Raw genomic sequence first — 25,725 nt, 5'->3', positions numbered from 1 at the left:
AACACGTTTTTAAGTTAAGAAGTCTAAAATATGGCAGACAATGACAAATGAGACACGTGGGAAATGGAAACCGCACAAGAAAATGTGGTAATTTGCCATTACCCAATCCTTTTGTTGAGTGGAATGGGATACCAATATGGCGGACTGGATGTCTGGTTAACTACGTGGGAATAATCAGATATTATTCATACAGGATACTACCTGTGATAGTTTCAATTAAAATGTTAACAAATCACACAAGACATTTTTCTTTTCAATTTTATTTTTATCAAAACAAAATAATTTAACCATATAAAGAAGGAGATAAATTTCAACAAACAACCGAGAGGCCAATAGCTTTCCTGATTATGAACAATCAAGAGAGTAGTAAGTTCTGAACAGTTGACTGCATATAGGAGATGTTGAGTCATCCTCTAGGGCTCCAAGTGACAGAGACAGACTACTTTTCCTGGCTCCTTTTCTTCCAATGGTGAAGCTATATGCTCAAATGTTCCTAGACTTCTTCACATCAAATTATACATGTGCCCGCATAAGAACAAAGCATGGGTGAAGAAAACTGTACAGGTGCAAATCTAGCGCACAAGCTTTTCTGGGTCCTGACACCTCTATTTACTGAGTTCTGAAAGATAAAGACATAAAACTGTGCTTAAATATCAAGAAATGTAGTGTTTCAAAAGCCAAAGAGAACTCTGGAAATCACAACGGAAGTGAGGAAAAACACACGAGTTCTGTTTGCTGCAGTTGTAGAAATCTGATCACCATGGAGTCGGGCAGACCATTTTCTCCTCACCATATTAAATTATGTCTGGGGAGTTGAGCAGCAGCACATTCCAATAATGATGACAGTTTCCATAACTATAAAAATCTGCTGCACCAGGCAAATTTTGTGCAAAATGCAAATTTCTATGCTAGGGAAAAAATGAATAATGTGATCATTCTAAGTAATGAATGTAAATGCAAGGAAATACTTTTTGGCATAAGGCTGCAACTCGTTCATCTTTCATGCCAAGAACTGTGGTCGCAATGCATTCTTGCAAGGCTACCCTTCCCATCTGAGCCTTAGAAGAGGAATTTTAGGAAGAGAAAGTGTAACTTGCCCTCAGTTACCCATCATGCTGCTGGCAGGGTTTGATTAGAATCCAGAGGCACCTTCACCCATCTTTTTTTAATCTCTCGGCAAATGAACCATAGGCTCTCTCGGGTTGTGAATCAAAGGGATAGTGGCTTCATCCAGAATCTCCAAGGTTATACATAACAGAAGGGATGAGTTGTCCTTCATCATGCCTTACAACAAAGAGGATCCAGGTTGTCTGTTAAACACCATGTGACTTCAAAAGTCATTTAACAGTACAGATTGCCAAGGGGGAAGGTGAAACCTCTTTCCTCCACGCATCTTTAACAAGAGATGTCTGGCCAGGTGTAGGTACAGCTGGAGAGATAAACCAGGTGGTGAGCCTTGAGCATTACGGGCCAGGGCACTTGCATACCTTGCCCTGACAGAACAGCAAAGAATTCAAAGTGCACTTGACTTTAGTCTATGCCAGTGTCCTTGGAGCGGAAGAGGCTGAGCACCATTGGTTAAGACCCTTACCTGAAGGTACAATAAAATTTACAGCCCTAGGGAGAGGGAGGAGTCCCTGATCTATAAACTGTAGTTTGCCTTGTTCTGAAATGAATTTGTTTTTCCTTAACCATGACACAGTGCACACCTGAAGAGTAAAAACTGTAGCAATTTTCAATTGATAATACTGAAATTTTATTTTCAATAACCCAAATTGGGTTCTAGATTGTTGATAAATGTAGCCCTAGGACTGCATTTCTCTTTAAGAAGCCCCACCGGAAAATTAAGATTTATAAAATCAGAGAGTATTTGTTGCTTTATAAAAGGATTCTTCATAAAAAAAATTATACCTTAGGATGATTTCCAATAGCCAACTCCCCTAGAGTCACTCAACATATTTTTTTGTTTTTTTTTTAAATCCATTGGAATATAGCTTTTTACAAATTCATGCTGATCTATAAAGTAAGGTACCCTTGTAAACACTGCCATCCATTGCTAAATGACCAACTGACAGGATGGCTTGGCAACCTGCTCGCCTTGGTGAGAGACACAGGAAGTCAAAGAGATGGAATCAATGTTCCACCATATTGGATCCAGGATGGGATGTGGCAGCCAGCAATGGTGGCTCTTAAAAGGACAGAGCTCCCACCACCATCTGGAGGTCAGTGCTATTTGGAGCTGTGACTTACAGATTTAGATCAGTGATCCTGCTGACAGCTTAGCAGCCATCAGGGAAGAAGTATCTGGAAGATAGTTTTCTTCTCCTAACCAGTGTGTCCCCAAAGTAGTCAATCCAGCCCACAGCCAATGTCTTCCCCTCACAAGGCAGTGTTCTGGTTTCACTTTCAATTTTTGAATTATGAGCCAAGTGTATAAACTGGATGACTGTACCCCAAATCTGCAACTCCGAGGAAAAAAATCATATGGAGCGTCTCTGAGCTCACGTTCTTCATGGCAATACTTGGCTGAAGGTGTTGATGCTTCAGTTCTTCATGGTCCCCCCTGAAATGTCTTGTGTGGGAGGTCCCTCCCCATGGGACCACCTCGGAGCCCCCAAACCTCCACAAGTAAAGGAGAGGGAGCTCACCTGACAAGGATTAGAGCCTGGAGACGCATCCAGCTCATCTGGTCCAACTCTGATTCTCATCTGGAGAAACTGAGGTGTGGAGGATAGGTGTCTTACCCAAGATTTCCCAGCTCAGTAAAGACACAGTCAGGCCTTCAATCTCTCTCCAAGACTCAGCCACTTTCCTAGACCTCCTCTCTCATTACAAGGGCATGGGTCATTCAAAGGTAGATAACCACCACATCACTTTTGTTTGGTTTAAAAGGTACACAATGAAAAAGAAAGTACACAAAGTGAATACCTAGCATCCTTTTACCTCCCTTCTTATGTTTTACTTGGCTGGGCTTGAAATCACTTGAATATTTATGAGCGCATCTCATATATGCTAAGTCACCAGGGGAAGCTGGTCTTGCATTGAAGTTTCCTATGAATAACTCCAAAATTGGAAAACTCACATGATGATACTTGAAACTTGCCCACCTTTAGTCCCAGGCAAGGACGCGTTAGTGTGTTCACGGGTGTGAGATGCTGTGCATTGCTGCTGCTTCTGAAGGTACAAGATGTCATATGAGCATCATCACAACAAAAGCTAAGCCAAAAGAGCTTGGCTATAAATTTCAAATTGTACAAAATCATACCAAAAGCAAGTATAAAATTTTATTGAAATGCAGCAGTGTAAATCTCTAAGTCTTTCCTCTCCCATTTAAGGAGAAGGAGAAGGACCCAGTAAATCTGAGGCTTCGCTCACTGAGCTGGCTGACGTCGATCAGCTATTTTCTTCTGCACAGGGGCGCACTGGCTTGGAATACGGGGGAATTTTATCTGTACTGTTCTGACTTGCACAATACAGAGGCTGATTTAATTTGACAGCAAAGTAACACCAAGCCCCCAAAATAAAATTACTGAGATGTAAAACAGCGTCAAAACTCCAATTAGTTTTGTATCCTTGAAGCTTCTGGAGGAAATCTAAAAGGCTCCCGTCACGATGAGCAGGCATCAATTTAAGCTGTAGAGATTACTAAAATGTAACCCTCTAATTGAAATTGCTCAGAGCACAATATGACAGAAAGAATCAGAGAAAAATAAGCGAATTTTTCCCCCTCGAAAAATGACTCATTACAGAGACTGTTCTATTAACTTTTAACACAGCGTTCCTTTGCAAGAGCTAAAAAAACTGAGGGTTTCAGAGGTCTCAACAGAAAAGGCACTGGGCCCAAGAGCAGTACATGCTTGTGTCACTGGATCATACGTAAGCATTGACCACTGGTGTAACATTTAAAGATAATCAGCATTTTACTAGATCATAGGCATTTTGAAGTGTATTTACAACTTCCACTAAGGACTCAAGTTTTTCTAACCAAACTGTAGTTTTTAATGAATCTGGATTTTGTTTCCAGAATGAACTGATGTATCTTGATGCCCCATTCATACCCCATTTCCTCTACAAGCTACCCCAATTACCCAAGCGTGCTTACCACCTTTGAAGCAAACCCTCAGCTTACTGATGGAGGAAGTTGGTCGACTTGACTCTATGGGTTCCCTTGCACATAAGTATGCCGGTGGTGGCTGTCCTGGTTAATGTCATCTTATGGGATGAGGCCATGGGGGCTGATGCAGAGGACGTGGCTGGGAGGCGAGTGCAGTCATTGTGCGCCAAGCATTCTTAGACTGGGCTCTGTTGCTACCTTTGCCCTGCCTGGCACCTGGTATACTGCAAGGGCTTCTGGGGATTAGGGGCTGGAGTTGGCTGGGGATGCCCTGGAAAGATCCCCAGATGGCTTTCCTCGGATGTAGGTGCTTGGTAAAAGAGAGTTCTGCTGTTCAACCAGCCTAACAGCACTTGGTCTCTGACCACAGGCATTGGAAGCTTCACATCTCTATCACTAAGCGGTCTTCATCGTCACTGCTGGTGTCACTGACCTCCACTCGAGTCTGCTTTCTCAGTCCTTCCAGACCCCTCCTCTTGACAGTTTTTGAAGGGGCTTCAGGGGACTCTCTGGGCTGCCCGGGGTTAGAAGGAACCACACGATCCTTCAGAGCAGTTAATCCAGAGCCTTGACATTTCCTACTGTCATTTCCTGAAGGAGGGTAGGGGACTACCATCTCCCCACCCCCGTAGTGTCCCCCAGTAGGAAAAAATGTCTTGTGTTCCCCTTCCTCTTGGTATGAACCAGCTGAGCCTGGTCCTGATGCTGGAATTTCAAGATGAGTTTTTCCAGTTGACCCCCACAGAACCAAACCTGAAATTCTTTGCCCGGATGAAGGTCTCCCTGGCAGGACTGGTGGTGACCTGCCCTCTGCTCTAGCTTTTCTGTCTGGGGAGCTTTGTGTCAGAGCCTCCCCTGCAGGTCTGTGGTCTTGTGGCTCCGCACTGTGAATTCCCAGGGTTGTGTGACCTGCTCTCTCCCGCGGAGCACAAATGGCAGCCACAGAAGGGGCAACATCCCGGCGGGGAGAAGTGTCTTTGGACTCAAAGGCAGAAGGCTCCTGAGCATCTGAGAAAATGTATGGTGTCGGATGTACTGAGCCTTGCTCCTGGGAGGGCAGTGGCTGGGTTTCCAGCAATCCTGGGCCTAGACGTCTGCCTCGAGACAGAAGGCTGTCATCAGCCACAGCCACAGCCACGCAGGAGTCGGAGTGCTCAGACAGGCCTGACCCGGCAGCAGTGTTCTGAGGGCAGTGGTCACCATGCCCACCAGCAGCTGGAGAAACCGCCTACAAGAAAGTGCCAAGGAAAACAAATGGGGGATAAAAGGTTAATTGGTACAAAAACAAAAAAACAAAAAACAACTTGTGGTCAGAAACATGGTCCTCAATGAAACTAGGTCTTGAGTTCTTAACAATTCTTTACCAAGAGTGAACTTCAACAGGATGCCCTCAACCAGCTTCCATTAATAACTAACTGGTGCATTAACTCGAGGAAAACTCCTTGTCGACACAAAATAGGTTGCTGATTACCCCCCCCCCTTTATTCCTTTCTTCTACCGATCTTCCTAGTTCTTATGTTCCATAGATGAGAGAAATCATATGATAATCAGAAGGGGGAATGAAGCATGAGAGACTATGGACTCTGAGAAACAAACTGAGGGCTTCAGAGGGGAGGGGGGTGGGGGATTGGGATAGGCTGGTGATGGGTAGTAAGGAGGGCACGTATTGCATGCTGCACTGGGTGTTATGCGCAACTAATGAATCATCGAACTTTACATCAAAATAAAATAAAATAAAATAAATAGGTTGCTGAGATTGCTACATGTTTTTATCTGGCTTTGTGAAAAACCAGATTACTCAATGACCCCCCCCCCCAGTTCTGAGCCTCCAATGGTAAGTTACCACCGCTCGTGAGGAAGACACGCTACTTTCTAGTGCCTCGAACTTCAGTTTCTCCAGAGGAGCAGCTTTTGAAGCGTGGTCTGGATCAGCATTTTTGTGCTGTTCGACCCACGCCCCCCCCCCCAGTGACGTCATGTCACCGTGGTCCCTGCAGCACGGCCGCATCTCTGTCCTACTCAGGTACGAAGTAAAAGCGTATTGAGGACTTTCAGTGACCATCCCATTCTTTCAGTGCACGATGTCTGGAGGTGTCTGTGCACCTACTGGACTTTGTGTGCTGGGTGGTGGTGTGAGTTCTGCCACCCGGGACGCCAACAACAAGCAAAGGAGAGCCATGAATCTAGACATCCCATGGACAGAGACGGCTCAGAACTGTGGTCTCACCTTCATGGTAACTTGGTCTATTCCACTGCCGGCCCTTGAACTTGTGCTGGGAGAGAAGCTTCCCGAGGTTTGTCTGGAGCCATCCTCCTCCCCCTTCTCTCTGTGCCCACAACCAACAGGAGATTCTGAAGAGGCACGAGATGGCTCCTCTTGCAGATTCAGACCTAAAACGGGGAGGCACACTTACACACACCCAAAGTGATAGTATCAGCAAATGGGGGTTCCCTAGGACTTTGTCTTCCTCCACAGCTCGGGATTCATTAACCCGCATCTCCCACAATGTGCAGGGGAATGCCGCTTACCTTGAGCCACTTCACACAGTCCAATAAAATGTCTCCAATTCCACTAAGAAATAGTAAAACCATTTCCCAAGGCAGAAAAATCCCTAAATTACATATTTTTTTTCATGGATGCTTTTCATCAGAGCCATCTTCCTGGCCACCTTTAGACCAGGTTAGTTCATTTCAGGTTGGCATGGATTCTCTGGCCATGCAACCAGGGTGGAGGATGGAAATTTCCGTCCCTATGGAAATGAGGTTTTGTCTCCATTAGAGCACCGGGCAGCAGGAAGCCGGGTTGGTTTTGGTGGTGGTTATTCTTGTGATCTGGGCTGGGAGGGGGCGACAAAGACGGGACCTTGACAGCATCCACCGAACAGCAGTGCCCCCTCAAGGAGGCAGCGGCCTCCCCTCCCACCTCACCGCACTCACTCTCCTTTTATCATAGTGCCTGGGATTCAGGTCAGAAGCACCACGGAATTGTAGAGAGGATGGATTACATCATGAGATGAGATCAGAAAAAGTTCTAGAACGGCTGTGCCACCAGAGAAAAGCATTAGACCCCCTTCAAATTTGCTTTCATGTTGATTAAAGTTACATACGCACAGATTTCAAAAAGTCGAAGCTTTCTACTTATTAAGAAAAAGAGCAACGCTTGCCCACCCACTCGTCTTTTCCCGCTTTGGATTCTTTTGATATTTATCTCCTTCCCTTTTAATAACATGCTTATAGCATCACTTCTTGATTTTTTTTTTTCAGGTGGAGGAGAGCGTGTGACTTCTCATGAGGGGAGAGGAGCGTTCACCTCTTTCTCCAGCACCCCTGGACCAAAAACCTTCACCCCCCACCACCACGCGCCATGTATGCATGCTTCCCACCCTGTCTCCTCTCAACGGTTATGCAGCTATGATGTCATAACTTTGTTTAGGAGAATATTCAGTGTCTATGTGTTCAGGACCACGTCTCTTACTCCTGACCACGTAATGTGCCGTGACTACATGGTCTTTCTGGCCAACACGGTTTTCCCTGGAGTTAACAACCCCCTCGTTTTTAAATTTGGCTTGGTTGTCCACAGACCTAGTACTAAAACCATCCTCCCACCTCCTTCTCAGTTGTCTGAGGTTTTCTTTCTTTTCCTTAGAAAGATCTCTCTTCAAATTCTCTGACCTGCCCTCAGTGGCGTGCTGCTCCCTGGGCCCACGGTGTGGCTGTGCCCCCAGGTCCCCTTCACCCCACTGTGGCTATTCTCACCTCCTTGTTTCCTGGAGACCCCCACTTGTTTCCTTGCTTTCCTAATGCAAAGCTTCCTGCGGCTTCATGAGAAAGGGTGCGTGAAATATAATTGTTTGGACTTCAGTCCGCCACTTGTTGGGGTATAACATTCTGAATTAGAATTAATTCGCTTTCAGAACCAAAGACACGGCTCTGTTGAGTTCTAGTTGTTAAGAAGTCTGGAGCCAACATGATTTATGATTCATGATGCTTTGGGCAAAACCTTTTTGTGTTTTGTCTCTCTGGAAACTCCTAGACTCTTCTTTGTTCAGTGTCTCCATGGTCCTGGGTCTATTTTCATTCATTGTCTGGGCATTCAATGTGCCCTTTCAATCTAATCTGAATCATGTCCTTCAGTTTTGGGAAAACATGGTGCTGTTTTCTTTGATATTTATTCTCCTGCTTTATCTTTTTTCTCTTTCCAGAACTCTCTAGGTAAGTTATTGGGTTTCCTTGTCTAATCCTCTTTTTCTTGTCCTTTCTCTCCTATCTCCTACTTGTCTTTTTATTTTACTTTTAGGATTTTCTGTACCAACTCATAATTCCCTATTTCTGCTACCATGTTTTTAATTTCTAAGAGCCTACGACTATTTCCTTCTTTAGAGCACCCTGTTGTTCCTTCATGGCTCCAATATCTTCCATTGCATCTCTGGCAATATTAATAATGATTTGTGGCCACTTGTTTTTCTTGCTGAAGTTTGCCTCTCCCTACATGGTCTTTCTTCCAAGTTCCTTTTGTTCTCACTTGTATTCATCTTTCCCTTTCATATTAAAAGACTGTCCTGAGGTATCCAGCAATCTTAAATATCCGCCCACGTTTGGCAAACAGAAACTACGCAATGGACTGGGACCTCTTTCATGTGCACTTTGTCAACTGGGGGCACCCTGCAGGGTTATCTGCTTGCTGCGTTTAAGTGGGAAGCCCTGAAATAACTCTCTGGGTCTTCGGCAAGGACTGGGAGGCTTCTGTGCGAGGAGTCCTCCAATCTTCTGCCTGGAAAGCACAGACCTACTTCTTATATCTCGAGGGGTAGGTTACTAGATTAGCAAGTGCATTAATCCTGAGCAAATCAACTCTGAAAATCTATAGGAAAGTGCAACGGTTTGGGAAAGGAAGTAGTCATTTTTCCTTTAATACAATTTTCACTTGAACACCCGCGTATCGACACAGAACCAGGCTTTTGGTATTCCATTCATTTGCTCAACAAACATGACTTGGGCCAGTTCAGTGAAGCAGGCACCATGCTGCTCTCCCCCCAAAGCACTGGAGAAGACAACGGAGGTGCCCCAGCCCTCGAGAGCCTCTGCTTCAGTGGGGAAGAGAAACGAAGACCAGTCAACTGTTAAGATCATTTCCAGTTGTGCCAGGGGTCATGAAGGAAATGAGCACAGGGTGGGGCTGTCTCAGACAGTAAATAGCAATAGGGGGCTATGACAGAGACTGACGGTAAACAGGGAGGGGAGCACGTTCCTGTCACTGTAAACAGGGGCTCTTACAGAGAGTCATGTTCAATGTGGGGCACATGTCAGGGAGTGGTAGGTGGGTGACTGCTGCCCATGATTGAGGAAGGCCTCTCTAAAAAAGCAATGTCTGAAATGAAACTTTCAGGGCAAGAAAGAACCAGCCAGGAAGGTCATTCCGGGTAAAGGGAGAACAGATGCAGAGACCCTGAGGTGGGAAGGAGCCTGGGGGTTGAGGAACCAGTGGGAGGTCATCATGGAGGAAGAGTGGTGGGCAGGGGTGCAGAAGTCACAATGAAGGTGGGGATGCCCGCAGGGGCTCCAATCTTGTAGGGTGCAGGTAGCTGTGGAAAGGGGCTTAGATTTTATTCCACATTCACTGTGAAGAAACCACTGTTTCCAGCAGGGGGTCCCCATCTTCTCAAGATGCATACACGGCTGCTGTCGGGACCAGGGCAATCCAGCAGCCAGATGGGATGGTTAGCAAAGGCCGTGGACATCGAAACAGAGAAAATGGATGGATTCAAGCTATATTTTCATTCCTCCCCCCATGAAAAATCACCAAAAGATCATAATGATGATAAACGTTTCTATAGCCCCCCGGCTTACCAAGCGCTGCACCTCACTCTAAGTGGATTAAGCTGGGTCCCCACAGTGACAAAACAACCAGGCAATTCATTCAATTCAATGAAGAAGGAAAACCAATTAGTATAGAGAAAATAATCAGATTGGCCAAATGTCTTCTCAGCAGGTTGTTTGGGTTTTGAAGCTTAACGGAAAGGCCATGTGCGCATTTGACCAATACTTTCTGACTCATCTGAGAGCGTGAAGGGAGAAAATCCATTGATTTAATTTGCTTTTGACCTACAGTCTACAGAGAAAAGTGAGTTATCTTTAATAATTGTGAAAAATGCCCAAATAATGTCACTGAAGTGTGTTAAACTAATTTGGATTATTGAAGAAGGATGCTAACTCGCTTTTAAATGAATGGCCCTTTTTGAAAAGTAAGTGGCACCCTGGCCGAATGTTAAAGCACAGAATGTGATCCTGTTTAGGGCACAGCATCACTGTGACTCACTTCCTACATCTTCAGAAATGATGGACTCTGCCATCTTCACACAATCTTCAGAAACTCGACCGCTCTCGCACGATTACGTGAATCTTCTTAAGAAAGCACCCCTCGTCTGAGCTCCACATGCTGTTCTGTTCTCCCCCTGATGAAAGGCTGCGCTTTTAATCATTTCCCTCAGAAATAATTGCCAAGCCACGTTGAGAGGAAGAGACTGCTTAAAACGTTGTAGCAAATTTAAATTTAGCCATCTCGAAAAGGCTACCAGAAACTGTAAAATAATTGAAGAGAAAATGAGTGAAGCAGGCTGATGAAACTCACAGAACTGTCGACCTCTTCAGAGACAAGCCTCCTCCCACCATCTCAATTATGGAAACGCTAATAGACATATTACTCAAACGTCATTATTAGAAAATGTAAGTAAATGAATACATTTCCTTTGGTTGCCCCAATACACCAAAAACTCCACTCACCTGGAGACCAGAGACTCTGAACTATATATAAGGAAGGGGTAAAAATGAGTCTAGCATGTTGGCCTTCTAAGCAAGCTCCAACCATAAACAAGAGCACAGGAGTGATCTCCTAGACGATGAACTGCTCTGCGACTACCTTGTTTAAGAGCGTCCCTGCCACTGAAGGATGCATGATATGTTAGCGAGAAAAATTTGCAGTTACTTAAGAAAGGCTGTGAAGAACTCGAAAAGTAGTCACTATATTGGCAGATGTTTGCTCATCTGTTCAAATGTTTGCTGAACCCATTTTTCTGAGTCCCTATTTGTTGAGCCCATTTATGAGCCCATATTTTTAAGCCTAACTATCCACTGAGCCCGTATTTACCGAGTACTGAGTACAGCTAATACTCTGTGCCAAGAGCCATGCTGAACACAGGCAATGCATTCAGTGGCAAACGAGGCAGACATCCTCATGGAAATTACTATCTAATGGGGGAGAGATGCCGCCCGCAAATAATGACACAGAAAATTCACCAAGCAAACGTGGTAAACACTATGAAGGGAAAAGTGGAAGGAGCCATGAGATGGTGAAAACGGGGCCCTGACCCACCTAGACCTGTGGAGGATAGCAGAAGCATACACACTGCAAGCATGTGTGGACACTGCACCTGTGCAGGCTGGTTCTCTCCACCAAGTCTCAACCATTCACTCATGTTATCATTCAGCCAAAATTTGTAAGGCTCTGTTTCATGCCAGACATTGTACTAAAAGATTTTTGCAAGTAAATTCACCCACTTCCTCTATCCTACTACAAGCTTTGTTGGTAAGGGCTCTGTGGAAGGGTGATGGGAGACAGGACTTCTTCCTCTCAGGCAGAGCCTGGGTGACATCGATCCTAATCAGAAAGTGATCACGAGCCGGCAGGCGGCAGCCAAAGACCTGAGTTCCGCAGACGAGGGGGATGGGAGGGAGGACCACAAGGAAACCTCCATCAGAGTCTCAGCGTCTCTGTGCCACCCCAATGCAGTCTGGTGAGAGTTTGCCTCACAAACAAATCTTTTACTTCAGAAACCACTTTTCCTTGTGGTTTTCATCTCTTGTCTTTATCTTTTTTTTTTTTTTGAAGGGGGGAGAGGCACAGGGAGAGGGAAAGAGAGAACCTTAAGCAGACTCCATGCTCCGCGCAAAGCCCAACGCAGGGCTCGATACAACAACCCTGAGATCACGACCTGAGCTGAAATCAAAAGTCGGACGCTTAACCGACTGAGCCATCCAGGCGCACCTCTTGTCTATATATTTGATGAAAGGCAATCAGTCAGGATGAGAATCCTCCCCACATGGAAATTCTTCACTTAAACTATGTTTAGTGCAAAGTGTGGTTTAAAATCTCGCTTTCACAGGGCGCCTGGGTGGCTCAGTGAGTTAAGCAACTGCCTTTGGTTCAGGTCATGATCCTGGAGTCCTGGGATCGAGTTCCACATCTGGCTCCCTGCTGAGTGGGGAGTCTGCTTCTCCCTCTGCCTCTCTCTCTCTGTCTCTCATGAATAAATAAAACCTTAAAAAAAATCTTGCTTTCAGTTAAAAAGTTTTATCGTGTCCAGACAGGAGTGTGACTTTAAGACACACGGCAAAAATAAGATTATGAAATCACAAAAGGAAACAAGAAGATTATAAAAGTAATGCCATTTGGAACATTATAAATGCCAAGGCTGCCCCTAGCCGATCTACGTCATGTATCGTTATTCCAGAATTTTCCTGTTGCTAAATGAGAATTGTCTACGCAAGTCTCTTCCCTAGGACATAACTGATACACCCGCAACATCCTCTCATCTTTTCTCAAGATTTACACCCTAAAATGAAGGAGGAATTATTCTGTTTCAGCAATTTCGGAGCACTAAGACTTAACTAATAGCTTTCGGGAAAGAATTAATACTTCTCTATTAATTCTAACGAGAAAAGATGTAGAGAAGTCATTAGCTCCTGTCAGAGAAGGAGAGCGAAGGCACGGGGGGAGACAGGCCCTGGAGAGACCCCTCTCCAAACCCTCCTGTGTCTTCCTGACACTGGGATCGCATTCCAAGGGGCACCCGGGTGAGAACGGGGAGGGGAGAGGTTAGCTACAGAGGCGCAACCATGAACTCACAAGAGGAAACCACTGCCAAGTGTCCAGTGAACAAAGGCAGCAGCTACGTTTATTCCAGGGACTTATTCAGCCTCTTCATACAGGAGTTAGAAATCGTACCTTTTATGTGTGTGTAATTAGGGAAAGCTTTTACTTCAGAAACCACCTGTAATCACGGCATCTCTACATTTCTGTTCCTGAGATGAAAGGATTGTGTTTTGATCACTTTCTCCTCTCAGATATTTTCTCCAAACTCGGTGCATGGGCTGGTTTGAAACATTTCAGGGACTTTAAAGTTTGGTTGTGTACAGAATTCAACAATGTGCCTTCATAAAGTGAAAGACAGGCCTATGTAATAAAGACACATAATGAAGATGCCTCAGGACCACCCTTTGAAAAGTTCACCTCCAAACTGGCCGAGGAAAATGGGTTTTGTGATCTGTCTGAACCAGTGGTTCTTAACCGGGGGTGATGTGCCGAGACTTTTTGTGGTCATCCTGACTCGAGTGGGGCATGCCCCTGGTGTCTCATACAAGGAGAAGGAGGCCAGGGAGCCAGTGCCCAGGACGGCCCCACAAGGAGGGACCCGGCACACAGGTCAGCAGTCACAGTGCAGACGCCCCGCTTTAAACCAAAACTCACAAACTCAAACGCTGTAGGGGTCAGGCAAATCACATAAACGAGGGAGGTTGCCTGGGGCTGAGGCCTGTGGTGAGTGGAGGGTACGTCCAGGCTCAAGGGCACAGCTGACCCTCAGCTCCGCCAACTGAGACGGGGAAGGACCAGTGTGCCACACCTGCCCATTTTCCAAGAGAAACCAAAAAACTGGATTCCATGTGTTTGTAAATACTGATAATGAACTAATTTTCAAGCACAACACTAACCAATGTGCTAACCAATGTGCCCATGGCCCAAATTTGGCCAAGGAGGGGAAGCTCAAGTGCACCAACAATGACGGGAAGGCTCTAGGCCTCACCCAGCGTCACTCTTAACGGGAGCAAAGTTTCTTTTAAAAAAATGCTGTTGAAAACTATGGAAGAACAAACGTGGTTTTTGGAAAGTACTTCGGTAGTATCTTATATAGTGAAATATATAGTTATAAAATACAAAACTGAGCCAGGATGTTTCCTGCAGCAATAGTTGTGGTAGAAAAACAAGAGTGATCAACAGGAACGTCCATGGATATGGCCAGGGTTGAATTAAAAAAATATGGTACAGCTATACAGTGGGACTTTATACCATTATTAAAATGAGCAATCAATCTATCTATAATATAGGCCTAGAATTTTATACAAGATAGATGAAGAAGAAAGCAGTTGCAGATTTCTACATATGGGATGACTCTATTTGTGAAAAAAACAAGAAGAGACTGAAATGTCTGTTCTTATTTGTATGTACACAGAAGAAGGTGTGCAAGGAACATGAGCGGAACTCCGGCAGCCTCAGGGGGCCAGGAGGCTGGGGATCGTCACGCTCTCCTCAGGTATTGCTTTGTTGCAACAAGCATGGTACTGCTTTATTCATCTGAAAGAAAAATGAGAGACAAATGATGGCCCTAAAATTCACACTGAACATCACAAGGGAAAGCCCCTGGGTGTGCCCGGCATGTTCGGGCAAAGCTAAGGATCAGGTCAGTTCAGTCAGAACACAACACAACTGCTAATAGAGGGATCGAAAGCCTCACACTCTGGTGTGTGTAATGAAAGTTCTGCTTCTCAGGGAGAGAATAGGGAAGACTCACCAAAGAAGAGAAAGATACATTTTTCCATCTCTAACCAAATCTGGAGCATTTCTGCACTATCCTAATTTTTTTTTGAAATTTCGCCTCTTCTGAGTAATCATTTTTCAATCTCTTTTTTTTCAGAAACCACTTTTCTCTATGGTTCGAATTTCACTTCTCTTTCTCTGATGAAAGGCAATCAGTTTGAGAACACTTCACTTACCATTTTCTCCAAAAAAAACATATTTAGTGGGAAAGTATGCTTAAAATCTTTTGGTAGGTTGAAACTTTAATCACACTCAGACAATAAGAGAATGCTCTAAAATGAAGAGAGGACAAATTGTGGGGAAGAAGGAAAACTAAATGGAGAACAAAAAATTGCTAATATTATTTGAATTATTTAGTGCCAAAATTGAGTCAAGAGAATCCACTTTATGGACCATTACTTTCAAAGTTTCTTAACTCTAAATGAAACCGTAGAGAAAAAAGTTCAGGCTTTGGAATATAATTGATGTGTTTAAGCAATTGTCTCATCATTTCTTAAGATTTACACCCTGGAGAAGGAGGTGTTATCCTGTTTCAGCAATTCTGTAAGCAATATTACTTAACTAATGGCTTTAGGAAAAGAATATCTCCCCATTAATTCTGACAGGAAAAATAATGGTACAGAGCCATTAGCTCTCGTCAGAGAGGCGGGGAGGGAGTTCATGGATTTGGAACCCTGGAGTTCAGGCTGCCATTTTGTTTCTCTTAGGAAAACACTTTGAGGTGATTTGTGACAGAGGGAGCAGAGCACGACCAACACCAAGGGAGCCCTACCTCTCCCATTCCACTCATGGCAGACTAACAAAAGTTTAAAGGCTAAAAAGGGAAAAAAAATTGAACCTGCTTAATTTCAGAGAATTACATCACCATGCTCACATAATATTTAGCTATTCTACCTCTTCAACACGATTAGGTAAACCTTTTATCTCAGAAAGTAGCTGTCAGAGAAGTTCTCTTTACCTTTTCTGTTTTTTCAATGAAAGACAGCTGCTTTGATAATGTTAGCCTCAGAGGCATCTTCCCTAAACTATGCTCGTGGGGGAAAAAAAATCTAGTTAAAATATTTCAGCCACTTAAAAGCTTAGTTATGTGCAGAATTCAAAGGAAGAAATTCCAGTGAGAAAGAAAGTAAATGAGACAAAAAGAAAGAATAGAGTAGCTCCCTCACCCCGGAATTAAATACAGGTTTATTGTCAATGATCGAAGAAGCTCAATTCTACCTAGTTGATGCAGCATACCCGTAGCTGAAGAGAAGAAAATTAGGACATGATTACACAATGATCGGTATTGTGGTAAATGCCACAAAGGAGATGAGTTATGAATCATACCACAAGGACATCTAGACTGGCTTGAGCCTCGGGAGCGACCAGCCTACAGACCCACTAAAATATCACCTCACGAAACCATCCAAGGAGCCAATGTGATAAAGAAGGCTCTTTATCTGGTTCATCAGAGAGAACATGGCTGAAGGACCCATCAGAGGGACAGGAAAATACATTGCCTGAAAACCTCACGACATGTCTGAGTATTTCCCTCTCCTAATGCAATTTTCTGAAAGTTTGTCTCTTCCAAGTAACCATATATTTTATTTCAGAAACTACTTTTCTTAGTGGTACTCATTTCTTTTTTGTTTCTTTGATGAAAGGTAATCAATGTAAGATTTTCCTCTCAGAGAATTTTTCTTTCCCCAAAAGATATTTAGTGGAAAGTCATGTTTAAAATCAATCCTTAAGTTAGAAGTTTATGCCCAAACCATAATCATGTACCTAAAATTTACAGAGCAAATGCAGACAAGGAGGTGAAGGGGGAAAAAATACAATTATTGGAAATACCATTTGAAATCTATAATGCCAAGACTGAAATCAAGAGTATCTACTCTTTGAATTATTATTTTCAATGCTACTCATTACTAAATGAGTCTATACAAGACAGTCCATTTCTCGAAATATAATTGAGGTATTTGAGAGAGCTCATTTTTCTCAAGATTTGCATCCTTAAAAAGAAGAAATTGATCCATTTCAATGATAATAGCTGGGAAGAAAGATCTTCCCTTTTCTACTTCATTAATCCTGATAAGGGGGGGAAATGGACTAATTTCAAACTAGAAACAAAGACAAGAAAGAAAATATTGGAGTTGGCCTCATCAATTTTAGTTTTCTAATCACCTTAGGAAAGAAAACATTCTCAGCCCAGTCTCTGTGAAAAGATAAATGGTCAGGGAGAATCTAGCTCTTCTCTCAATCCTAAATTGTAGACAAATAAAACCTAATCTGACAAGAAAATCAGGGAAAGAGGAGGAGGGAAGACTCTTCTGTTTCCATGGCATATTTAGATTCGCTACCTTGTGTGGCACGGAGGTCATTTCTGACTTCGGAACACCTGCCAGTATGGTGCTCTTTGCTTTCTTGAGGAAAGGCAAGTGTTTGGAAAGCTGGAAACCCTTTTCCACTCAGATACTTTTTCTAAACAACATTAGTGGGAGAGTCTGTTTAAAATATTCCAGTAATGTAAAGTCCTGCACACAGACAGAATTCAATAGCATTTCTTACATACTATTTGAGAGCAAGGGGACCGGGATAAAGGGAAAGAAGAGAAGTGACCCCCAAATACTCTTTAAAAACTTTCATACCAAAGTTCACTCAAGAATGTGTGGTTTTCTTAATAATGGCAGAACCCGGACTGGGTGGACTATGCCAGTCACTGAAATACTTGCAACTTGGCTTCATCTTTTCTCAAGATCCCCATCTCTAAAGAAATGGACCCCTGTAACTGCAACCCTGCAGCGACGTGGCTCAAGCAGTGCCTTTTGAGCAACAGCCTCTGCGTGGTTTCTCTGGATCCTGATATAAAAATACAGGGGGATGGTCACAAGTTCTCTGAGACCCCGTGGGGAATGAAATGGCAAGAGTCGCCTGTGCCCTGCCTGGGGAGACTGCAGACACTTGCACTCACAGGTTCCTGTGCCTTGGAAGCTGAGACATGGGCAACAAAGAGGGAAGGAGGAACAATAGGAAGACATGGGCCAAATTCTCACAGAATTCTATGAAGTCACTCTTTTGTCCTCATACTGGCTTTAAAAATCCTCCCTTTTATGATGTGGAACTTGAGGTACAGAAAAAAAATTTTTTTTTTTTCTTTTTACTTCAGAAACTCTCCCAGACTGAGAGTAGCACCTTTAGCCTTCTCTGAACTTAATCAGTCTGGAAATTCAAAAGCTCATGTACATGTGCAACCAAAAGCCTACCTGGAAATAGGGGTAAGACCACCAATGCAACAGGAAGGAAAGACAGAGAATAAAAAGAGAGAATACTGCCCCAGAAATCATTTTTAATCCCAATAATCAAGAAATCGAATTTCTAGATTTTTTAAATAGCCATTGACATAGTGGAACCATCTGGAAAGTCCAAACTTTGAGGCATTTTAAAAACCTTTACACCTGGGGCGCCTGGGTGGCACAGCGGTTAGGCGTCTGCCTTCGGCTCAGGGCGTGATCCCGGCGTTGTGGGATCGAGCCCCACATCAGGCTCCTCCGCTATGAGCCTGCTTCTTCCTCTCCCACTCCCCCTGCTTGTGTTCCCTCTCTCGCTGGCTGTCTCTATCTCTGTCGAATAAATAAATAAAATCTTAAAAAAATAAAAAATAAAAATAAAATAAAAATAAATAAAAATAAAAACCTTTACACCTTTCTTGAAGACTTCTACTCCACCACCCCCCAAAAAGGCATCTGTTTTGTAGTTCTAAAGCAATACAGGAAAGGAGATCCGTGGTCCGAGAGAAAATGGGAGGTACCCTTCAACTTTTGTCTGGAAAAGATGGTAAACAACATCGTGAACCCAGAAATTCCACCCGGAGAAGGGGTAGAGAGTGGAGTGGGAGACGAATCTTGGGGCAGATACACAGTTCTGCACAAATGACCTATAGGAGCTGAGGGGGGTGTGGCAAGAATGGAATTTAAAACACTCAAACCGACTAGAGGGAGAGGGGACAATCTGTGGGAGCTCCTGCCTTCAGCTCCCATAATGCTCCCTGGTAGTGGCCCTGGGCAGGAGCGGGGTGGGGGCATTGGCACCCCTCACCACATAAGCTGTCTACTTGCTCATTTTCTTGAAAGAAAGACAGCTAGGTTGGTAAGATTAGCTCTCCAAAATCTTCTCCCCATAGAAGGCACAGGGTCTGTTTAGAATGCGTGCAGAATGAGATGAAAATTCAATTAAGTTCAGAAAATGAGGGTCCAATAAAAGGAGACTCAAGGTGGGGGGGGGAGCGTTGTCACTGAAAAATCATTCAAGAAATCCTCTTGACTTGTCTTTAAAAATATGTTATTACTAAATTCAAATCAGAGAAAGAATACACAGCTTAAATTATCATGGGGTAAACTAACATAATGGTTTTGAAATAAAGTAGTTTACACTGTTTCTGTGAATGCTGACAGGAAAATAATGAGAAAATTGCATGAACATCCATCAAAGAATACGGGCTGGAAGCACCAAGAGCGGGTTCTGGTAGACTTGCTCACTCAGGCCCCTCATGAAAACTGAAAAAAGTCAGTGAGGAAAAAGCAGAAGAAAAATGGCAAGTGGGCTCCAGCCCCAAAGGACGCCGGTACACAGAGACAGAGAGCCCACGGCAGCCTGCCAGGGAGAGAGAAACATGTGATTATGATGTCCTACACGCATTCTATCACTTCAAGGAGTTCCCAACTTCCCTATGCAAAAGCAACCTTCGAAACTTCTATCTTGAGAAATTATTAGTCTATTTCACCTCAAACATTTCTCTCTCACAGAGGAAAACAAGGCTATCCATTTTGTTTGCAGAATACCCTCCAATCCTGTATTCACTGTGAGCGGCTGCCAAGTACACTTCATTATTATGAAAGTTCTCTCAGGGAGAGAAATCCATATCCAGCCTCTATTAAACACAAGGGGGAGAGGACAAGAGGAGGTGAAATAGCATGAGGTAGATAATAAAATTTAAAATAGGTTCTAGTGTAGAAATGTTACCCTGTACACAAGATCATAGCTCGCCATGGATTACGGCTTCCCAGTACATCTTCTGAGCCAGAATGGTGCAGCTTTGATGCTTTCTCCCTCACAAATTTCAAAGAGAAGAGAAAATTAACCCCTTTCTTTCCATGGTTTAGCTTTGCAAAGAAAGGTGGTGAAGGAAGCGAAGTAATGGGGGAAGGCCCAGGAGGACCCCTCCACCTATCTGCCCTCTGGTTGGGGTGTGCAGCTGGGAGGCTTCGGGCCCTGAGAAGAAGGAGGAAGCCCCATATATTTGAGCCAAGGACCCAGAGGGAAGACCAACAGAGACACTCAGAGAAGCGAAGAGACCGAGTGGGATCAACATGGACTGATTACAGGGCACTCCAGAGGGTCCGAATGCCCAGGACTGGAACCAGCCTCTCACCCCTCTGACAAGGTAATCAATTAAGAGTTCCACCACCCCAAAATCAACCCAGCTACAAGAAGGGCTCCAGGCAGATGGGGCAGGAAGGAGCAGCACCCCCCAAACTGATGATGATTCAAAGTGAAATCAGATTTGAAAGAAAGTTGAGGGTAAATTTTGAAACACATGGAGTCCCCCAGGGAGGCCTAAGCCAGAAAGAGTGCTCTGAGGGTCTTAGGGAAGGGATGCCAGATAAAATGGGGATGCCCAGTTAAATCTGAATCTCAGGTCAGCAATGGATCATTTTAGCATGTCTTATGCCATGTTTGGGACATACTTATGCTGAAAAAATATACTCATTGTACGAAATTCAGCTTTAACTGAGTGCCCTGTATTTCCATTTGCCAACTCTGGCCACCCCACCACAGGATGCAGGGAAAGGGAAATGGGGGCGCCGAAGGCAGATGTTTACCCAACTGAGCACCTTGGCCCCAACTGCTCCTGATGGAGAAACTGCTTATGGGTCCAAAACACTCAGGAGCCCAGCCCACAGGCAAAGGCCAAAGCAGGGTCTGGCATGGAAAGAGAGCCAGCATTGCACAGCCCTTCCCCATTTTTTTTTTTAAGATTTTATTTATTTATTCGACAGAGATAGAGACAGCCAGCGACAGAGGGAACACAAGCAGGGGGAGTGGGAGAGGAAGAAGCAGGCTCATAGCGGAGGAGCCTGATGTGGGGCTCGATCCCACAACGCCGGGATCACGCCCTGAGCCGAAGGCAGACGCTTAACCGCTGTGCCACCCAGGCGCCCCTCTTCCCCCATTTTTAAGAATTTTTTAACACCACCACGAGAAAACAAACTTCAGTCTATTTTGGAAAATTATTAGTCACTCTGATCTCATTATTTCTCCCATTCCTGTGTATCCAAGGACTGCAAGCCACTCATTTTCCTCCCTAGACGGTCCTCTAACCCACACCCACTAGAAAAGCCATAGGTAGAGTTGGTTATCGGGTTTTCTGGGTGAGAGACCATGGCTGGCCTCTAACAAATGCGAGAGGGAAGGACAAGCACAGCAGAAATGGCATGAGGCAGATAACAGCACTGGGAAGGGGCATGCTGCAGAGAGGCATTCTAGAGTTCCCAGCCAGGTGGCCACACTCCAGTACTGGCAGGTGCGGGGATACTTTCTAGAGTTTTGTACTCATTAACTTCTCCGGCAAGACCTTTTAACTCAGGGGTAGGGGAGAGAAAGAGTAAACTCCTTTTTCTTCTCTTTTTTAAGCCGGAAGAGAAAAAAAAAGTACAAACTTTGGCTCTTATTGGTAAACTCACCAATGGCATCTACTTCAGAAAAGGAACAAGAGTTGGCTTTTTCCTGCCAGGAACATCTCTTTTCCCCTGAGGGCAAAGGGCTCACAGGCAAATAAGCCCCATCCAGAGGCGGGGACTCCGCCCTCAAGGAGGGCTCCCTGAAGGGACAAACCGAGCACCCCAGAGAGATGCTTGGGTATTCATTTCCCCTCCTGCACCTGTGGGAGGAGGGAGAAGGAAGCAAAAGGACACAATGGAATGTCTGATCCAAGCATTCGTTTTTGGGTCCATCACATGGGAACACACAGCAGAGAAGGGTACACGCAGCAGAGAAAGGCACCAGCCGCTTCATGAGAACATCTTGATGCTGCACGGGTCTGGGCAGGGCCAGAAGGAGGAATGAGTTTGCGCGGACTTCAAATGAACCTGGAAGGCCACACGCACAGACAGAAAGTAAGGGACTGATGGATGGCCAGGCTGAAAAATCAGTATCCCATAGCCTTCCTGTCAGTTCAAGACATTTTTAACCTCACTATGCAAAAACAGCCTTCAAAAATTCTATTTTAAAAAATTATTAGTCTATTTACCTCAGAAATATTTCTGCCCCATATATGAGGACCCAAGGCTATCCATTTTTCTCACTGAACATCGCCCGACTTGCCTGCCTTGTGCTCCCTGGAAGGGAGCAGGACACGCGCGCTCTAGGATCATGCAGGTCACTGAGGCTGAGATGGCTCTGCCCACCTGCTAATAAATTCCCGGAGCGGAAGGGGGAGTCCGTGACATAGCACAGGGTAAATAATAAAATTTAAAGTAGGTTTCAGTGTGGAAACGTACCCTACGGTTATTTATTTTTCGGTTACTAGCTCTCCTCTGATCATAGGTTTTGTGTATGTGTTTGCAGTGAGGATTCTAATGCAGCTCCGATCCAATATTTTCGAGGAAAATAAAAGTAACTTACTTTTCCAATAATGTTTGGGTTCAGGTCAAAGACCATATGAACTTGGTCTCACAGAGCAGCTCTGGGTTATCTTTGTTTCAGAAATTCTAATTACGCCATGCATCACAGGGGACAGAATCTGGTAAATGGGGAGACTCTTGAGGGCAGAGGGCGGAGTCTGCAACCAAAGGAAACCCATGGAAAAATGGGGGAATAGGAGAGAGAAGCCAAGTTCCTCCAGGTAAAAAGTCGAAGGGTGGGCAGAGGGGCGAGGTGACCTTGCAGTGGCGAGTCTGACAGACCTCAGCCAGATGGTCAAGGTCAACATCAACTGCAGTGAGTCATGCCAAGAAGCATGCACTTTGATATCATGGGTCGAGAAGGGCACTTCATCCCTGGAGTCTTGCTCCCCAAACCATCACCCCAATCTAATCACGGGGAAAACATCAGACAAACCCCAGTAGAGGGACATCCTACAATATACTTGGCCAGTCCTCCTTCCAAACTGCCAAGGTCATCAAATACAGGATGGTCTGGGAACCTGTTACAGTGAAGGGGAGTCTAAGGAGACATGATGATAAATGCCATGTGGTACCCGGGTGGATCCTGGGCTGGAAAAAAAAAATGTGAAAAAAAAATAGGGAAATCTGAATAAACTATACAATTTAGTTAATAATTCTTTACCCACAGTTAATGTATCACTAATTGTGACAAATATGCCCTACTAATGTAAGGTGTTAAAAACAGGGGAAACTGGGTGTGGACTGTATGGGAACTCTCTGAATGATCTTTACAACTTTTCTGTAGATCTGAAACTATTCTAAAATAAAAGGTTTATTGGGGAAAAAAGAAAAGGCCAGTGTGCCAGGTGCTGTCTCTGGGGGCAGAGCTTTGTGGTAGAAGGGGGGGTCTTCCCCTGCCATTGCTCTAGATGTCTCACAACCTAGACAAAATCTGAGAATCTTCTGGAAGCCCACACTTTCTCCCTTACTCTCCAGGGTTTGTACAACTTGATGAGAGGGCCTCTTTCCTCCCAAATGGGCCTTGAAGCAAACATACCCTTGCCCCCATTCTCCTGTCCAGCCAGTTTTCTCAGCAGAATTCGGGGTACTGTGCTGTCCAGACACATGGCCTCATCTGCAGGCCTCATGCAAATGAAAAGGCAGGCTCTTGTTCAAAAGGACTGAGCCTTTCCAGCCTCCTGGCAGAGCCCAGGCCCCAGCGTGGGGCCCTCTGACCGGCTGCATGGCTCACACCGTGAGGACTGTGGTGGAAGGTATTCACAGCTTGACATGAAGCTGTCCTCAGTACCAGCACTGATGACCCACAGAACAGCGCCTGGAGGACAGACGACAGGAAGAATGGAGGCTTATAAAGCCTGCCGTGGAAGGAAGCGAGGCGTGCCAGCTGCAGGAGCCGATACCTCTGTGCCCTGTAACTCCCGGGAGACCCCTAGACCCCCAGCTGACCTCAGGAAGAAACGGGAGAGCCCACAGTGGGAAAAGCTGCTCACGACCAGAGCTGGCAGTGAGGGTGGGACGGTGATCTGGGTTGTTTTCTCTCTTATTCTTTCCCAGAAGGTGGGAGTGGAGTGGGAGGTGGGAGTGGAGTGGGGGGTGGAGGGGGTGGGTTCACACGCGTGCGTGCGCGCGCGCGCGCGCACACACACACACACACACACACACACACTCTCCCTGAGAGAGGGATTAACTCCTCAACAGCCGGCACACAGGGACTGCTGTTGTCAGTCTGCATCCTCAGAAACACTGGAAAGGGGCTTCAGAAAATCCCACAAGGTGTCTTCCAATTCCTGTCACGTCGTTAGGATAAAGCAGAGGAGTAGCTTAGGTCTGATAAATAAAACTTTCATCCGACCCCAGGTCTCAAAGGGGCACATGGTACTTCAACGGTTATAGAACCGGAGGGATCCAGGTGGGGGTGAGACAGGGGTGGCTACTCTTCTTCCTCTGAAAGGACTGTTTTCGAGGCCTTCGCTTTGGTGGAGTTTAAATTCTTGGCTGTTTCTTGATCAGATCTGAGGGGGTTTTGTTTAGTTTGGTTTTGGTTGCGTGGCTCTCCCATTGTCCACTGTGCAGGAAGATGCCACCTGAGCTCCCCTGTGTCCTCGCTACGCACGTGTTCCCCACCGCAGCAGAGGGGCTCGCTGCGACAGCCACCACCCGTGCCCAGGGGGAGGAGAGGGTGACATCCAGTGAGCCCAGCACCTCAGAGCTGTGAAGAAAGCTGTTGCCTCCCACCTCCACTCCGTGCCTCAGTGTCCTCACTTATGCAATGGGACGATTCTAGCCCTTCCTGCAAGGGTGGTGGAGAGAATTCAACAAGCCAATAGCACACTCACCACACTGAGGCCTGGGATGTCATGCCTCAAACATGTGGGGCTGCTACGGCCCTTAGCGCTGCCAATACCATCACCACTGTAACGTCTGTGTGTCGCCTGACTCACGGCTTTGCAGTTGGCACCCATCTCCCTCCAGTACGGTCAGCTCCATGAGTGACAGGACCTGGTCTGTCCTGATCGTAGGCTTTTCCAGCACCTGAAACACTGTGAGTGGCACATAATAGGTGCTCAATAAACAATCTGTTACATGAAATCGCTGAGTGAAAACTAGTCTGACTTCAAACGCAAACCCTACCCTGCTTTTCCACTTCATTCCTCAAGATCATGAACAAAAATCTGCATGGAGACTTTCCCCTCTGATGTGACTACAGATCCTGGGGGAGGCTTATCGAGGGTTAACTAAGTGTCCGGCATCCTGGGGAGAGGGGGCGGTCCTACAGTGGAGGCAGACTCCAGGGAGGACTCACAGTTGGACAGGCTTTCCAGAAAATCTCGTCTGATTAATTCACAGCAGTTCTTCCCTCCCACCCCCACGAGTGAGATCAATAATGATTTGACTCTGCTCTACTATTCTCACTGATTATAATCATATTTAAAAACCCTGATCATTTTCTTAAACTCCATTTAGTGTCAATTTGCATTCATCAAGGATTTTTCTTTAAAGGGGTAGTGCTCTTTAATGGCTAAATCTGGATTTCAAAAGTGACAGCCCCTATGTCTGAAGGGAGTTTGAAGAAGAAGAGTAAAGGTGTCCACGTTTTTCAGCCATGTTGCCGCAAGGAGCCTCACCATGCAGGGAAGCACGGCTTCCCCGGTGACGAGCCAGCTCCAGAGCGTCTCTCTCCTCCCAGTTACACGTGATATTAATTTTCTTTTAGAGGGTATACAAATGTACCCGTGCGCGCTCCCTGGGTGATCGGTGGGGGGCACCGGGAAGGAGCAGTGGAATGTGTACAGATAATGGGA

General features: G+C 45.3%; 1 protein-coding gene across 3 annotated transcripts in view; it reads right to left on the bottom strand.

Moving 5' to 3' along the window:
• Positions 1 to 244: 244 nt before the first annotated feature.
• ZNF831 (zinc finger protein 831) overlaps positions 245 to 25,725 on the bottom strand; it is a 95,372-nt gene continuing 69,891 nt past the window's right edge. For all 3 annotated transcript variants that reach the window (XM_040638538.1, XM_040638535.1, XM_040638537.1), the window contains 2 exons: positions 6,342 to 6,505; positions 245 to 5,342 (listed from right to left, as the gene is read on the bottom strand). In XM_040638538.1, coding sequence (XP_040494472.1) covers positions 4,497 to 5,342; positions 6,342 to 6,505 — 1,010 coding nt within the window. In that variant the 3' untranslated portion in view covers positions 245 to 4,496. The remainder of the gene's footprint in view (positions 5,343 to 6,341; positions 6,506 to 25,725) is intronic.

This window comes from Ursus maritimus, unplaced genomic scaffold (genome assembly GCF_017311325.1).
Source record: "Ursus maritimus isolate PB19 unplaced genomic scaffold, ASM1731132v1 scaffold_22, whole genome shotgun sequence".
Taxonomy (NCBI): Eukaryota; Metazoa; Chordata; class Mammalia; order Carnivora; family Ursidae; genus Ursus; species Ursus maritimus.
Note: the sequence above shows the minus strand (reverse complement) of the source record. Positions and strands in the feature narration are given on the sequence as shown.